Genomic DNA, 16403 nt, shown 5'->3' with positions numbered 1-16403 from the left:
GGGGCACAGCTTCTCACAGTGGCGGCTTTCTGAGCGTTCAGAAATTATAGAGAGGGTAAAACTAGCATTGTAGGAGTCCCGTGACCTGTGCTCATTTTTCTCAGTATTATAGCAATGCCCACATCGGTTAATAGAGTTAGCACCATTTTATACTTTGTTTTTGCTTCTCATTAGAGAACTACTGGAGTTCACGCCACCGAGTGGTTCCGTTTGTCCCGTGCAGCCCACTGGCATGTTTGCATTCTGCGTTTTACTGTCTAATATGTGGTGGCCATACCCGGAGAATGCAAAGCTTGCCTTCAGAAGACCCCTGGCCCCCTGAAGTTTTACCATGCTTCGTCATGGCCCTGTTTTTCCCAGTGCCATAGAGAGCTTTTTTGCTGACATGTGACCTTCCTCATATAACTGGAGGTTTGCAAGTCGAATGTGACCTACATATAGGCTGAAGGACTGGAACTGAAAGTCCCCTACCTGGCAGCCTGGCAGTTGTCACACTTGACTTCTTGCATTCTCTTAGCTGACCTGGAATGAGCCTGAGAAGCCATACGGTTTTCAGGAGACAGACTCAGCCACTCAGAGGTAACTAAGCAGCCATTCTCTGAATGAGGGCACTGCAGAGCAGACTGGGAAAGAGCTGTCTCTTACAGGAAGCCCAGCAGACAGTAACCCCGCCAAGCCAGCAGAGGTGTCAGCTCCCCTAGAGCTGGAGTTAGAGGCATTAGTGAGCTGCCCTGGTGTGGGTACTTGGAACCGAACCCAGACCCTTTGCTGGAGCGGTAGGTGCCCTTAATAGCTGAGCCATCTCTCCAGCAAGAAACTTAATAACATGCATGCTTCTTTCTAAAGAAATCCCCGGGCTGGAGAGATGGCTCAGAGGTTAAGAGCACTGTCTGCTCTTCCAGAGGTCCTGAGTTCAATTCCCAGCAACCACATGGTGGCTCACAACCACCTATAATCAGGTCTGGTGCCCTCTTCTGGCCTGTAGTTGCATACATGCAGGCAGAAAGCTGTATGATGTATACATAATAAATAAATAAATGGTTTTTTTAAAAAAAAGAAATCCCCTACAGTGGTACATTTTGAAGACCGCCTCTCTTTCCCAGACACCCCCCGCCCCGAGTGTTACAGGTAGGAGAACAGGAAAGACTTGAAGCTGAGCCTTGCAGGCAGGCGCTGGGTGCTTCGGGGGCTACATTCTTGCAGTATCATGTTATAGCAGTACTAGGAAAAAGCTTCAGGGAATTCTCATTGATGCCTAATGCATACTACTTCAGTGTTTACTGACTAGATCCATTGATAAACAGAACCCATAGGTCAGATGTAGTTTGTGAGCCACTGTTAACCAGCAGGTTTACTATTAAGTACTGATTCCTCTGAATACTGTGAATACAAGGCTCTCTCTCTCTCTCTCTCTCTCTCTCTCTCTCTCTCTCTCTCTCTCTCTCTGTGTGTGTGTGTGTGTGTGTGTGTGTGTGTGTGTGTGTGTGTGAGAAGAGAGAGAGAGAGAGAGAGAGAGAGAGAGAGAGACCTCATTCATTATTCCCCTTTCCTTAAGATTAATTGGGGAGGGCAGCTCTGTCCACTAATTGGGTGCTTTAAATAACCAGGCCAGTGCTGAATGAAGGAAGTCAGTCTGGATAATATCTCTGAACTGTGCGTCTCTGAACTTTGCATCACACAATACAAGGGGAACTTCCATAGTCCTGGGGGGGGGGTGCCGAACAAAGCACACGAAACACTCTGTTTTGGTGGCCATGAATATTCCTGGAAGGCTGAAAACCAGAATCCTAAAGGCCGCAACAATGACAAGGCTCCAGTGGCTAACCTTAAATGGGAGGACTGTGTGCACTCTAAGTGCGTCCTGCAGAGCCCTGGGATCACTCCCAAGGGTGCCACCAAGGTCTTTGATACTGAACAATGAAATCATAAACACTGTTGCTACCCCCCCTGCCGCTGCTGCTACCCGCACCGCCCCTGCAGCGGCCACCCGCCCTAGTGCTATTAAGTGGTGTTTATTACATTCCTACCGCCCGCAGTTGCACTGTGCACTTTAGTGACTTCCAATTTAGTTACCCCCAACAAGCCAGTGAGGCATCCACATTACACCGATGAGGAAAGTGACATTTAAGTTCCTTAAGGAGCCGTACATACTCCTTGTGCCGAGTGAGTCCCAGACCCCACCTCTGGTCTTTTCTTATTCCGAAACTGCATCTTAGAACACTATCTTGGAAGTCCGTTCCCAGTAGAACTCCGGGTACCAAGATAGTATACCCTCCAAACTTTGCAAAGTCAGTTGAGTTTCTTGGACGGAATCCCAGCCCTACCCCAAGGCCCAAAAGGTTGCCTTGTTAGCACAACCTAACCGGCTTCCACATCCTGAAAAAGCAAACACAATCAGTGCCTCCTCAACCTCCTTCCTTTATTTAAAAAAAAAAAAAAAGTTACAGCACTAACACTCCCTCCAAGATCAGAGGTGCGTACACGTAGCTGGCAGCAAGTCCAGACATACCAGAGTGTGTGTTATCTAGAGCCAAGGACTTTACGCCACAGCGTTCGTAGGGAGACAAGCATCTCATTTCAATAGACAACTTGTTCATACAGTTGGGATCCTCCCAGCTGAACTGACAGGGAGTCGGAAGAGCAGCCTAAAACAAAGAGAGCAGTTATCGCGGGCTCAGGGGGCCCCCTACACACCCTGGGGTTCTGCTCTTCTTCCGTGTAACTGAGCAGAACTCCGGTTGACTCCCATTAAAAGCCTGTCAGCACTGTCCGATTCCTGAGTGTGGGCAGAAGCTTAGCATTATTAATTTACTTACTACCGGTCACCTCTGGAACTCTTGTGGGGACAATAAACCACAGCGTGACAGAGGCACTGGGTGTCAGGAATGGCTTCACTCTTCAGTCCATGGCGAAGCGAATGGACTCGGCTGAGTTTCCAGAGATAGCCCAGACAAGCCAGGAAAGCCATCTATCTCACGGTAACTGTAAAGCTGACATCTGTACAGTGTAAAAAGAGGACTGGTCTACCTCATCAGACACAGCCCACAAACGCAGGGCAAAGCAACACACAAGGACAAGCCTGTGCTTTAATTTCAGAGCCAGGGAGGGGTTCCCACCAGCCACCACGGACAGGCCAGTACAGTGAAAGCCAATTGAACAAACCCAAACTCGTCCCCTTTGCCTCCCTTCCGGTTATTGTTTGGGGACACAAAGTGATCTTTCTCAAGAATCGGGAATGGGTTAACTTGCAGGAACTGGTCCTGTTGCCCGACAGGGAAATTAGTTCAGCATGAAGGAAGAACATGTTAGTGGTGTTGTTTGTTTGTTTGTTTTTTCTTCCTTTGGCTTAGCCGTTCTCAACCTGCGGGTCTTGACCCCTTTAGGGATCAATTGATCCCTTCACAGAGGGTTGCATATCAGATACCCTGCATATCAAATATTTATACTACGATTCATATCAGTAGCAAAATGACAGTTATGAAATAGCAATGAAAATCATTTTGTGGTCTGGGGTCACCACAACAAGGGGAACTGTATTAAAGGAAGGTTGAGAACCACTGCTTGGCTGGACATTTCATTACTGAAGCATCACCTCTTATTCTTGTGGTTCTGAGAGGGAGGGAGGGAGGGAGGGAGGGGGAGGGAAAAGAGGGAAGATATAAGAAAACAGGGTAGAAAGACAAGACTCTGAGCAACTTCTGACTCACAGAATTTATCACTGGAGAAGGTATGTCATCAATTTGCTGGCTATATCTGAAAAAATATATCCTTGCTAGTCAGCTGGAGTTGGGGTTCCCTTGCATTCCCAAAGCCAACAGTCATTTTCTTTGATTTATTTGAGACCCGTCAGATATAAATATGCATAAACATTATATGTATAAGCGGGCTCAAAATGAGGTGTTCTAAATAACTTCTTCTGTGTAGCAAAGCAATGTACCATGGGTAAAAATTAAGTGTCATGGGTGGGCACATTCCCAGTGGCATCAGCAAGTGAGTACAGAGACCATGAAGGACAAGGGATTAAAGGCAAGAAACTTACGCATCTCTTCATAGGAAGCCATAGGAGCGAGATGATAACAGTCTGAGGATGGATGAGCTTCTGTACGGCATCCGTAGAGAGGGCAAGCATCTTCATCCTGCCTGACACTTTAGTTCCACACAATAAAACATGAGATTATAAACTCCATCATTGTAGAAGCTCTGTCTTACACTTCCTATGTTGTACATACCATAAAATGTATAGCATTCGTTCTATAATCAAATATAAGAGCAAGTGACAACCAAAAGTAAGACAAGGTAATAAATAATTCACTAGTGTTTATCACAAGTACCTTTGCAGTCGAAGGCTTACGTGAGGAATAAGAGAGAAATAAAAAGATTAAGATAGGGTTGTAGCTAGTCATATTTAATGAGGTGGAATTTCTATTTTCCTAGAAGTCTAAGGAGAAACAGGATGCTATTTGATTTGTAAAACACTTGAGCCTTCTCATGTAGCCTAAACTAGCCTCAAACTAAGGATCTTCCTGCTTCAGCCTTCCTAGGTCTGAGATTGTAAGCGTGTACCATTGTGCCTGCCTTGACATCTTGAACTTATAATGACAAAGAACTCTTCTTAGCCAAACAGTTACTATAAAAGAAATTAGTTTTCTAATGCTGATTTCTCCTTAAAATATATTGGAGACGTTCTTTCTAATCCTGACCTTTAAAAAAATTGTTACTTTAAAATACAGTTTTCTCATTTGGCCATCTTTTCCCCTCATGAAACAATGGTCTCAGAAGTATTTTAGTTATATATTCTTTAAATCATAACTTTTCAAGCAAGTTGCCAAAACACTGACTTTCATTTTTTTTAAAAATTAAAATAGGTGTAAACTGAATGATTGCCCAAAAGGTCTACCCCGGGGCCATGTGGTATGGAGATGGGGATGTGGACCAGGTACTCTGGGCTAGAACTGGGACTGCCTAACAAGTGCCCTTCGGGCTTTCTGAAAGTCATATCGCCTACACGTGTGAAACTGAATGTTACTACTTCAGGTGGCCATTGTGAGGTTTATGTTGGGCCCACGTGCCTTAAATCACTTCATTAAATACGTATTGTACAGTTGCCATCTGGGCAGTGGAAATACAAAATTAAGCCACTTCAGTCATCACCTCACCTGAGTTATAATTAAAGACGCTCTGGTTCGGTGACGTGAGGAAGCAGGGTTCAGAGCTATGCCCCTAGACAACGCCTGACAGTCCTAGGCTAAAAATGTGTCGTCGTAGTGTGACAGACGGCCTGTTGGAGACGCCAAGGTAGATAATTCCGGGGTTGACGTAAAGTTCCACTCTGGTTTGGAGTTGAGTAAGTTGGGAAGCCAGCCACATGGCTTTTCTGAAATAGGAGCGGAGACCTCGTAATTCACGGATTCTAAAAAAAGAGTCACGGATGCACAGAAAACTAGGGAAGGGCCAACAGGAAGGCATCCTTGGGAAAAGCCAGGATGCGAGAGAATGTGGAAAAGGAAGAATTCACTTCCACCAGAGTTGAAAATGTTTTCACGATTCAAGCTAACTCGATCGGGAATAGTTAACATTTCTCCGATTGAATATTAAGCCTCCTCTAAGGAGAATCACACTGCAGCTGAAGTCAGCTGCACGTCGGTGCCAAGAAAACAGTGCTGAATTTCAGGGTCCAGGAGAGAAATGAGTCAGCTGAGTACCACAGGGCTCCCAGCTCATAAACCATCATCCCTTTGTAGTTCTGGAGAAATGGGAGACTACCAATAAATTTATCCTTTAGGAAAGGAAATGCCTAACACCGTGATTCGGCTTTTAAAATTCCGTTTCTGTGACTACATGCTATGGAGCTTCTAGGAAATCCTATAACCAGGTCACCAGATGAAGCTCTAAAGCCATTTCAGAGCTGGGTGTGGCATTGTGGTACACAGTAGAATTCAAAATCTGCCCCAGCTACACAGTGAATTTGAGGACATCCTGGGCTACATAAGACCTTGTCCCCTGCCCCCCCCCAAGTAAGTAAATAGGTAAATAATTTAAAATGTTACATGATTCAGTGTAAGACCAGAAACAATGTTTTTTAAGTCAATGAAACAAGTATTGATTTCTAAATCTTTTGTGAAAGTAAAATATAATGAAAGTAACCACATTATCTCCTCTCATAAACATAGACGCCATGTATACGCCAAGTGTGGTGGTATCTGCCTTTTTATCTCAACACTTGAGAGGCAGGAGCAGGCAGATCTCTGAGTTTAAGACCAGCCTGGTGTTCATAGCAAGTTCCAGGCCAACCAAAGGTATACAGTGAAAGAAACCATGTGTCCAAGAAGGAAAAAACAAAACAAAACAAACAAACAAAAACCTACTTTGCCCTTTGCTCCATTGCTGTATGGGTCTCTGAATCTCCAAAATACACCATTTCCTTTTTCATATTTGTTCTACAGTGTCATGGGATTCAGACCCCTAAGCTGTTTATGTGGATGTCAACACAGTTATTTCTTTGCTTTGGGTTCAGGTTGACGTAGCCCTGGATAAGCTAAGCGGTACGGCAGCTGTACGCTAAAGCTTTAGAGAGCCCCCTCTCTGTCTTGACAGGATCATGTCCCATTAATACAAAGCATTTCGTCTAAGTTTCTTGATGTTGCTCTTGGTGGGGATGGTGATGGTTTTTCTTTCTGAGTTGAATTTTAGAAGTTTGGAGTCCAGGGAGATGGGTCAGTGAGTAAAGTGACTGAAGCATATGTCCAAGGTCACAACTTCTAGACCTGTAGCATTCACATAAAAGCCAGGCGTGTCGGCTCACAGCCCTGACTCCAGCGCTGGGCAGGCAGACAGACGGATGGATCCCTGGAAGGTGGTGGTCAGCCAGCCCAGCCAAATAAGTGAGGTTGATTGAAAGCCCCTGCCTCAGAAAGTAAGACAGAGGGCTGGCCATGCATGCAGCTGACGGATAAAGACTTCTTGCTGCCAAGACGGATGGACAGTTTGAGTCCCTTGGGACCTACATGGTAAAAGAGAACTGATTCCCACAAGTTGTCCTCTAACCTCATATATGTGACTGCAGCCATATATGAGCCTCTGTGCATGAATGCAGACATAAAATATGTAAGTGTGAAAAAATGTATTCAGATAGAAGGCACCTAACATTGGCATCTAGACACCACATGCACTCTTACTCTCTCTTACCTCCCTATCCCCCCTTTCCTCCCCGTGCCCATGGCTGGCCTTTCCTCTCTTTTTCTACTCTTCTTCTCTCATTAAACCTTTCTATGAGGAAAAAAATAAAAGACTACACATGCATCTAGACTCTATGTACATACACAGGTGAACAGAGATGTCACACATACACATGCGTCTAGACTCCACATCCACACACATGTGCGTGTGCACACATAGGTGAACATATATGCCACACATACACATGCCTCTAGACCCCGCATGCACATGCATCTAGACTCCATATGAACACACCTGTGCATTGCACACACAGGTGAACAGAGACGCCACACGTACACATGCACCTAGACTCTAAATGAGGGGGTGTTCACACAAGCTCTGTGAAAGGTGTCAGTCTCTTATGGTGAATTCTAATTCTCCATTCATGGAAAGGCTGAATACCAGCCAAATGCCTCCACTAACAAGTCTGTTGTGCGTACACACTCAGCAGAAAGAGGACTGTTGGAATTGTCTGAACACCTTGAAAGATGTTGCTGCCTCTGGAAGAAAACAATCATTATAGAATCCATGCCTTTGAAAACATTTCACAGAGTTCTTCCACGATTAGAAAGAGAAGACTCTCCAAGTGAGGTGGGAAACCTGGACCTCAAAGGGTCCTATTAATTATTGGAATCAACACCTAAGAGCTGACCTAGCAGGGCTCCCCCACCCGCCACCCCTCGTAGTGACTGCCCCTGGGGGCTCCTGAGAGATACACAGAGGAGAGTGAACCCCACCCCAAGTAGGTTAGAAAGCACTTCCTTTTGGGCTGGCTCTAGACTGGACCTCTTTGTTCTGTGGAAGTGAAGGGGTTTCCTCAGGAGAGAGAATTAATCAGTTCAGGTTGTTTCCGTTTCAGGAAGATGAAAGTTTCTATGCCTTAGTTTCCTGGTGAGAAAATAAAAGCAATGAGACACATACCTTCCCTGAAGAGAGGGTTGGGTGTTAAAAATAGAAATGATTTTCACCTTTCTATAGGGTGTCTATGTATGCATGCAATATTATATATTTATTGAGATGTATGAAAACAGTGTAGAGATTAATAAGCAGTCATCATTCGGTCCTGAGGAAGACGCAGTGGCCAGTGTGCGTTGGCTTCCAGGAATGGTAAGAACCCCGCCTCCCTGTCTCAACACTCAGTTCTGAGCTAAGCGATGCTGCGAGGCAGATAAGGAACTTGCAGTTTGTTGCCCAGAAAGCTTCCAGCTGGCAGTTTACTTCCTTTCTGTTTTTATGAATGGCGGTAGTATTATGATTTGGTCTGTGTTTTTCTCACTGAAGCCATTCATAAAAATAAAAACAAAACAAAATAACAAGAAGAACAGCAGTGGCAACAAAATAACAAGAAGAGCGGCGGCAACAACAACAAAACTTTCTGGGCACAGTCTGGAGCAAATGGGTGCCAGAGGCTGGGAAAACATCCCAGCAGCCTTAACCACAACCAGTGTTGAAGGCATTCAAGGGCCTGTTTGTTTGGTGGTCTGAGAAGTATGAAGTGCTGTGTCTAAGTGTAGCCGGGAGAAGGTCTGTGACATGAACTAGGCCGGGAGCCAAGGCTGGCAAAAGTTCAGACATTGTCTTTTCCCCTCACTGAAGTGTCAGGACCTAATTCATGGAAAATTGGGTGAGCTGGCAGCCCTCTCGGAGTCTCATTGAGACGCGCTGTACAGGACTCGCATGAATGGAGCTCCTCAGCCAAAAAAGGAGGGGGCTGGTGAGCGGCAGGAGCCAGACAGCCTGCGTGAATGTGTGTGCTTTGGAAACGGTCTGGGAGTAAGTGTGCAGGTGGAAGCGGCAGGAGAAAGGAGGAGAAAGGCAGCCTCTTCTTAAAAGTGACCTTTTGAAAATGAGCACTCTCTCAGCACACGCTTTTGAATCCTAAGAAGCATGGAGCCCTGTACTTCCTGGGTTCAAGTCCGCCTAGGGGAAAAAAAAAACCTCATCTCAAAACCTGGGCTTTGATGATGTTATCTCTACTGCGGATTAAAGTCATGAGTTAGACCCTTATTTTTTTTTTTTAAGTGAAAATATCTTGCCAATGTCTCCTTTCTTATTTTAATTACCATCCATCTTTAAAAAAATATACTCTGCTAATTTTACATATTTTCGAGATCCAAGAAAAACATCAGTTCCTTAAGAGACGTTCTGTATTTTGAACACAGTGCATCTTAGCCCACCTCCTGTGTTTCTGAAGGCCTGGGGCAACTTCATTTCCTTTGCTTGAATCTCTGAGTCAAGGTGGCTCGGTTATATTTGTAAACTTCAGGAATTAACAGGGCTTATAATCAGACGTAACCATGTTGTCGACCAAAGGTCACGGACTTCGAATCCATCTTTTGTACCACTGAAGAAGAACAGTAATGTCTGTAACTTGATTGGGTCATTAATTCAGGCTGCGGAAAGATCTCAGAAGCTTCACTCGAGAAGAGTGAATACAGTGACATAGATATGAGAATAGATATTCATAGGACACTGTCACAAAGGCAGATGGATTCACATAGGAGGAGAAAGGCCCATACCCAGAGCATCCGAAGAACCCTTGGGACTTGTCTTAGTCAGGGTCTCTACTGCTGTGACGAAGCTCCACGACCAAAAGCAAGCTGGGGAGGGAAGGGTTTATTCAGCTCACACGTCCACAGCACAGTTCATCACTGAAGGAAGCCAGGACAGGAACTCAAACAGAGCAGGAACCTAAAGGCAGGAGCTGATGCAGAGGCCATGGAGGGGTGCTGCCTACTGGCTTGCTCCCCATGGCTTCCTTGGCCTGCTTTCTTATAGAACCCAGGACCACCAGGAATGGCACCACCCACAATGGGCTGGGTCCTTCCCCGACAATCACAGATTAAGGAAATGATCAACAGGCTTGCCTACAGCCTGATATCATGGAGGCATTTTCTCAAATGAGGTTTCCACCTCTCAAATGACTCTAACCTGTGTCAAATTGACCTAAAACTACCCAGCACAGGTCTCAATGTTGAAAAAAGATGTTTTTTTTTTTGTTTTTTGTTTTTTTTTTTAATGAGCGAAGGCTTTGAATACACATTTCTTTACAGAAGCTAAATGGATGACTAGTAAGCACAAGAAAGATGCTTCCTGTAATTTAGGGTAAAGGAAATTCAAATTGAAGCAATGGCATTTAACTTTCCAGTTGGGGGTCGAGAGTAAGAATGACAGACAGTAACAGGTGCTGACACATATGTGGAAAAAGTTAGAACTCCCCTACGCCACTAGTGGGTCTATAAAACAGTGTGCCTGCTTTGGAAACCCATCTGGCCACGGCTCAAATCAGGTGGGGGTTAGAGTGTTGCCACTGTCACTCAGCAGTACCACCCCTAGGTTATCCACAGTAATGAAAACATACCACAGTAAAGCATGTGTTTAAAAGCTCATAGGAGATGCTGATAGTAGCCAAGAAGTGGAGACAGCCCAAATATACACCAACTAATGAGCATCCAGATAGGTAAAATATAAAAGTACTACTTGGCATACAAAACAATTAACTGCTGACACCATGGGAGTTAGTTTCCCAATTTGGTTACAAAAGATAGAAAAGATGTGGTTGGGCTTACAGTTCGAGGATACACAGTCGGTCATGGTGGGAAGCAAGGGCAGCAGGAGCCTGAGGCAGCTGACATTACTCACTCCGGAAGCAGAGAGAGGTGAGCCTGGTTGCCCAACTTCCTTGCTCCTGTTTCATTCAGTCCGGAACAGAGACAGTGGGATGGTGCTGCCACTTTCAGGGTTGGTCTTCTCTCTTCAGCTAACCCTTTTTGGAAACACATTCACAGACATACCCAGGGAGATTGTAAATCCAGTTAAGATTAGTCATCTCGGATATTACCAAATGACTTACTCTCCTCACTTGGAAACTAAAGGACAGGGAGAAGGAGAGGGAGAGGTGGAGGAGGTGGGGGGGGGGGACAGAGGAGAGGAGAGGAAGGGAGGAGAGGAGGGGAGGAGAGGAGAGGACACACAAGAACCTGTCACATGATTCTTACAATATGAAATGTCTGAAACAAGCTAATTTGGGTAACAGAAGGCAGATTGATGGTAAATTAGTCTCAGGGGGGTTGACTAGGAAGGTGGGCAGCCCTAATGGAGTGGTCACAAATAGATATAACGAGTATTAAAGAGCCTGGACTGTCACTCCTTCACAAGTGGAGATTATGAGAAAAGGCTCTAACTTAGATGAACTTTCTGAATGTTGAATTCTCTCCTTTGCTTTGCAGATCCACAGCCACACTGAAGGTGTGGGTGAGGACTCAGGTTTTGCCCTCCCTGTGATTCCTTGTAAACCATAACACTTCTTTTGTTTGTTTTCTCCCTCAGCCACAACAAATTGTTCAGAAGCCTGCTCAGGTAAGACATGATCCCTTATGACTTTTCTCCCAAAAGAACTCAAGCAAAATGCATATGGAGAAAGGCTTCCAAGCCTTTATCTTATTTTGAGTGTGTCAATGTCGAAAAAGTATTGAACATTTGTTGTAGCCTTCAGAGCCAGGAAGATAATACAGTCTGAGATTATATTATTACAAACCCCAGACAGGGCCAGTGAGCTAACGCAGATGGTTAAGGCACTTCCTGCCAAACCTGATAAGGTGAGTTCCGGCCCCCGAGTCCACTAGCACGTCAGGGCGGCCATGTTTGCTTGTGGATAAATGGAAATAAGAACAATAGCAAAACACCAGGGTCTTTGGTGCAAAAGAAGCATCAGTAACGTGCAAAATAAAATCACGTGGGGGCTGTAAGTCAACATTTCAGTTTATTGTATGATTTACCAATTCTTTGTGTTTGGGTTTGTTTGTTTGTTGTCTGTTTTGAGATAAGGTCTTTCTACGTAGTCCTGAGTCCTGGAACTCAGTCTGCAGACCAGGCTGGCCTCAAACTCAAGAGATCCTCCTGCCTCTCCCTCTCAAGCGCTGGGATTATAAAAGCGTGCGCAACTGTGATGAGGTTGCTTTACCAATTCTTAACTGCTGAGTTTTGTCTTTTCCCCCTGACTGTGTCTGTAACCCTTTGACTTGATACATAACTTACTAGGTTGTAAATGACTCTTAATGTTTGCCTGAAAATAGCTGATCGCTGAATCGTTCTGTAGTATTTGATATCCTAGAACGCCTCCAGTGGGGATGATCAGCTGGAAATTAATGTCCCCTATTCCAGAACTCTTAAGTCTTGCTTTTTAAAAAAAGTCACAACTTGGTAATATTGAATTAAAAGTACCCTTAGTTCTTTTGGCTCACAGGCCTGGAGTTTCTCGTCCACGCTGCAGTGTATGTATAGAAGCATAGATAGAATTTCATATTTGTTGAAGAAATAAATACTTAAGATATAACCATGTATAAATTAATCACAATTTCCCAGGATATAAACAAAGAACGTATAAGAGCGCCTGTCCTGGGTCGGGATATAACCCAATGGTAGCGTTTTGCAGAGCATTCGTGGGGTCCCGTGCTCTCGACTCTCAGCATCAGGAACAAAAGGAGGCCTGGTGTTTTCTTCCTGTTTGGATTTGAACAGACATTTAGGGCATGTAGGTAGAACCTATTAATGTAAGTCACTCAGTAGCCGTGAGTCACAAGGTTCTCTTTCAACTAGTTGTGTAGACTTCCTTCACATAATTAAAAACCACTAGAGAAATGTTGGTTTCCCTAGAAAGCTTTCTCTCGAAAGAATGTTGCTTCACTTCATGCAGGCAGCCCTAACTACGTACTCCTGTCTGAAACTATTGTTTGGAAAAGCTAAACTTTTCAAATACCTGTAAGGATACAGGGGAAGTAAATAAAACAAGTATATGCATTGTTATTGATAGAACGGCAGCATCAAAAATCACTTTGTTGTTCCAAACCTAAAGCCCAGCATGGTTGGAGCAGTACTAAAAATATTCAGTGTCTTTACACAGTATTTAACTAAATAAAATGTGAATAAATGCTCGCTACGATAGGATAACCTCCTATCCTTCATCAGGAAGAAATCCAGAGAAGGGAATGGCTAGGGCTATATCTATTTGAGTCAGAGGATGCCACAGGCTTCCCCATCGCACTGTGATCTAGAGATTAATGACTTCTGTGGTTTGCAAGCATTGATCCCAAGTCTGCTCTTGGTATGGTAGGGAAGACGCATTGAACAAAAAGCAGTGCTTTAGTAGAACTGCGAAATGCAGAGCTGAGGTGACGACTGCAGCTGTGCTAAGGAGCGATTCATACGATCAACACCTAAACCCTGAGCCAACTGTGGGCATCTCTTTAGAACCCTGTGTTTCTCTATGTGAGAGCCTTTATGCCACAGAAATTGGTATAAGCTTCCTATCCAGACCACCGTTTTCCTAGAGAATGTGTCTCAAAACACCAGCAAGCACTGGCCATGCACACCATCCATTCTGTCTGACTCGGTTTGAAGGCTTTTGCATGAATATTTTCTATGAACCCTCTATGTGATCCTGATGGGCTTCTGAGAATGAAGATGCTCAGTGAGAAAAGAACAAAAAAACCATGGCGAGATGTTTGAACTCCTGTTCAATGAGCAAATGTCTGCAGAGTGTCGATGCACATGTAAAGTCATGAGTAAGGGAAAGTAGAGACACAAAAGGAGACGTTAGAGGTGAGACGTTAGAGGTGAGATGAAAGTCATGTGCAATGGTGGAGTATTATAGTGTAGACTGTATATGTATGTATGTATGTGTGCAATATATATATATATAGAGAGAGTGTTATATGTTATACATACTATATGTAGTAGATAGTACATAGTATACAGTATATATAGTATAGAATAGAATACAGTATACGGTAAAGAATAGTATACTTGCTATATATTATTTTGTATATATAACATACACATATATATATAGCAAAATAATAGATGCATATGCACCGCATGTGGAAATCATTAATGTGTGTCTGTAAAGGAGTGTAAGTTGGGCTTTAAAGCACCAAGGATAATATAAGTGAAATCACACATACACACACACACACACACACACATACACACACACGCACACACACGCGCGCGCGCGCGCACGCGCTCCCCAGGAATCTGAATCTGAAAGACGTCACAGGGAGGCAATGGCCATCACTGATCTGTCTGGCTGTCTTACAGACCTCGTTCAAATTTTCCCTTTAAAGGAAAGCAGCTCAGACAGCATTAGCAGGGAGGCGAGCACAGCTCACCGGACTACCTAATTTATATTGTCTCGAGCGAGGCACGGGGATGAGTTATGTAAACACTGGCACTACATGGGAGTTCGTGGAGGATAATGTAAATTTTACAGACCTAAGCCTCCCTTCCCTTTCCGTTTCTTTCAAGAATGCCCTCCCAGATGGCCTGTCCCTGGGACAGTGCTTTGACTCAGGCCCATGCTTTGAGCTTCTGACAATTAGCACGATTAAGTCCGTCACATGTAATACAGAGAGATAGCCACGCATGTGACTTGAGTGTTTCCTTCTGGCCATCCCTGGGCTTTGTCCTGTGTATCCATCTAGGAAAAAAAAAAAGGCCCGATAACAATTACTGTTCCCTGATTCTCAAGGAAAGCCTGAGAAATGCATAATTATGTAAATACCAAAGGAAGATATTATCTTCAACCCATTTTTGGCTGCTAAGCTTCTTGTATCTCATGATTTACATTTAAAACATTTTTAAGAGCTTTAATTCAAAAATGCCCCCCTTTTAGCTTGTGTTTTAATTGCATGTTTTTAAAATGTTTCAAATTTTAAAAAAATAAGATTTTTTTTTTAAATCAGGGGAATTGTATAGCAATTGCTAAATCCTTTAATTGAGATGAAAGCCATCAGAACCCCCTATCTTATACGAACGTCACATGAGTATTGGACTGCAGAGGCTCTGTGGTAAAGATGCTTGAGCTCCCTGGGATAGCAAGCACCATAAGGTCATTCTGAGGGGGCAGGTTCAGCACGATGCTAAGTCTCAGCATCTGTGTTTGTATTAGTAAGCACACGTATTTAGAAAAGTTCACAGCAAGCTCTATTATGCTGGGGGTTGAGTTTGGAAAATGCACCAGGTGCCGTGAGTTGCAAACCTCAAGTCTGTCCCACAATTCTTTTGGGCGGGAGCTCATCCCTTCTGGTCTAAAGGGTTAGGTCAGCCTGCAGTGTTCACAGTGACCCCCTTTAAGTTCACAAACCACGGAAAACAAGGCTTACCAGAAGCTCTACTCTGTACTTTAAAGTCATAAAATAAGCAATAAATAGAAACTAGCTAATTAGAAATCAGCAAATTCTTCAGCAATCTGAAGTAAGTCCTCACCACGTACATTGAAACTTGTTTTAGAAGGAAAAGGTGATAGGTTTTTTTTTTCCCCTTCAAGTTATTATTGACCAGAGGAACTGTTTTTTCTCATTTTTTTAAAACTCTGCCTTCTTAAAATGTTCTGCTAGCTTGTCTATGTTCTGTTGTTTCTCAAAGTCCCTATTTTAATGCACTGAATCAGAAGCTCTTTGTCCTGTTTTGTTTAAATTCTCCCAACATTCCTTCTGTGTCCAATGCACATTGTCCTTTTGAAAGCATCCCCTGAGTTATTAAAACAGGAATAAGCATTCTTTTCTCAACTTGCCACCAAGAGAATTGAAAACGTTTCAGCTTCTGAGTGACTTGAAACCAAGTACTCTGCTTCACAACAGAGGTCTTACCTGTGGAGATCTTCCACACCTGGCGTGCAGCAGGGACACAAGGGACTCTGAGGAAACCTCGGTTGTCCTGTGGCACCCCACCCCTTCCAAGATGTTGAATGTTTTCGCAGAAACTTCAAGGGTGGTTTTCAAGGGTGTTTACATTGCAGACAACCTACACATTGTTTGGAGCAAAATGAGAGGTTTCATTTGGGGACAAGCGAGCTGATAAATTGCAGCCAGCGTATCCTTCTCAAAGAAGGCATCTTTACTGGGCACTTTTAGTCTAGACAGCTGAGGAGGGAGGGCGAGGTCATTCTCACCCCTGCTCACCTTCTACATAGTACCTTGGCCAAAAATGCAATAAATGGTTCATAATAAATCAGACTTACAGTCACCAGCCAGCTCACGCGGGAGCCTGTGATTTATCCACCTCAGTCATAAAGAGTGCTGACTGATTTACCCCTCTGCTCACATTCCTCCAGGCTGGCAAAACATTTTGTGGACCAATAAATGTTTGGTACCGAGCGGCAAACACAAAGGAGCCTATCGAAGACTTCC

At 44.1% G+C, this 16403-nt stretch overlaps 1 protein-coding gene across 1 annotated transcript in view; it reads left to right on the top strand.

The window, feature by feature from the left end:
• The window catches only part of Hmga2 (high mobility group AT-hook 2), a 114880-nt gene that overhangs the window by 90902 nt on the left and 7575 nt on the right, over positions 1-16403 (top strand). Inside the window, exon 4 of the mRNA XM_032913027.1 lies at positions 11545-11574. Within this exon, the coding sequence (XP_032768918.1) occupies positions 11545-11574 (30 nt within the window). The remainder of the gene's footprint in view (positions 1-11544; positions 11575-16403) is intronic.

The sequence above is a fragment of the Rattus rattus genome, chromosome 1 (assembly GCF_011064425.1).
Source record: "Rattus rattus isolate New Zealand chromosome 1, Rrattus_CSIRO_v1, whole genome shotgun sequence".
Taxonomy (NCBI): Eukaryota; Metazoa; Chordata; class Mammalia; order Rodentia; family Muridae; genus Rattus; species Rattus rattus.
Note: the sequence above shows the minus strand (reverse complement) of the source record. Positions and strands in the feature narration are given on the sequence as shown.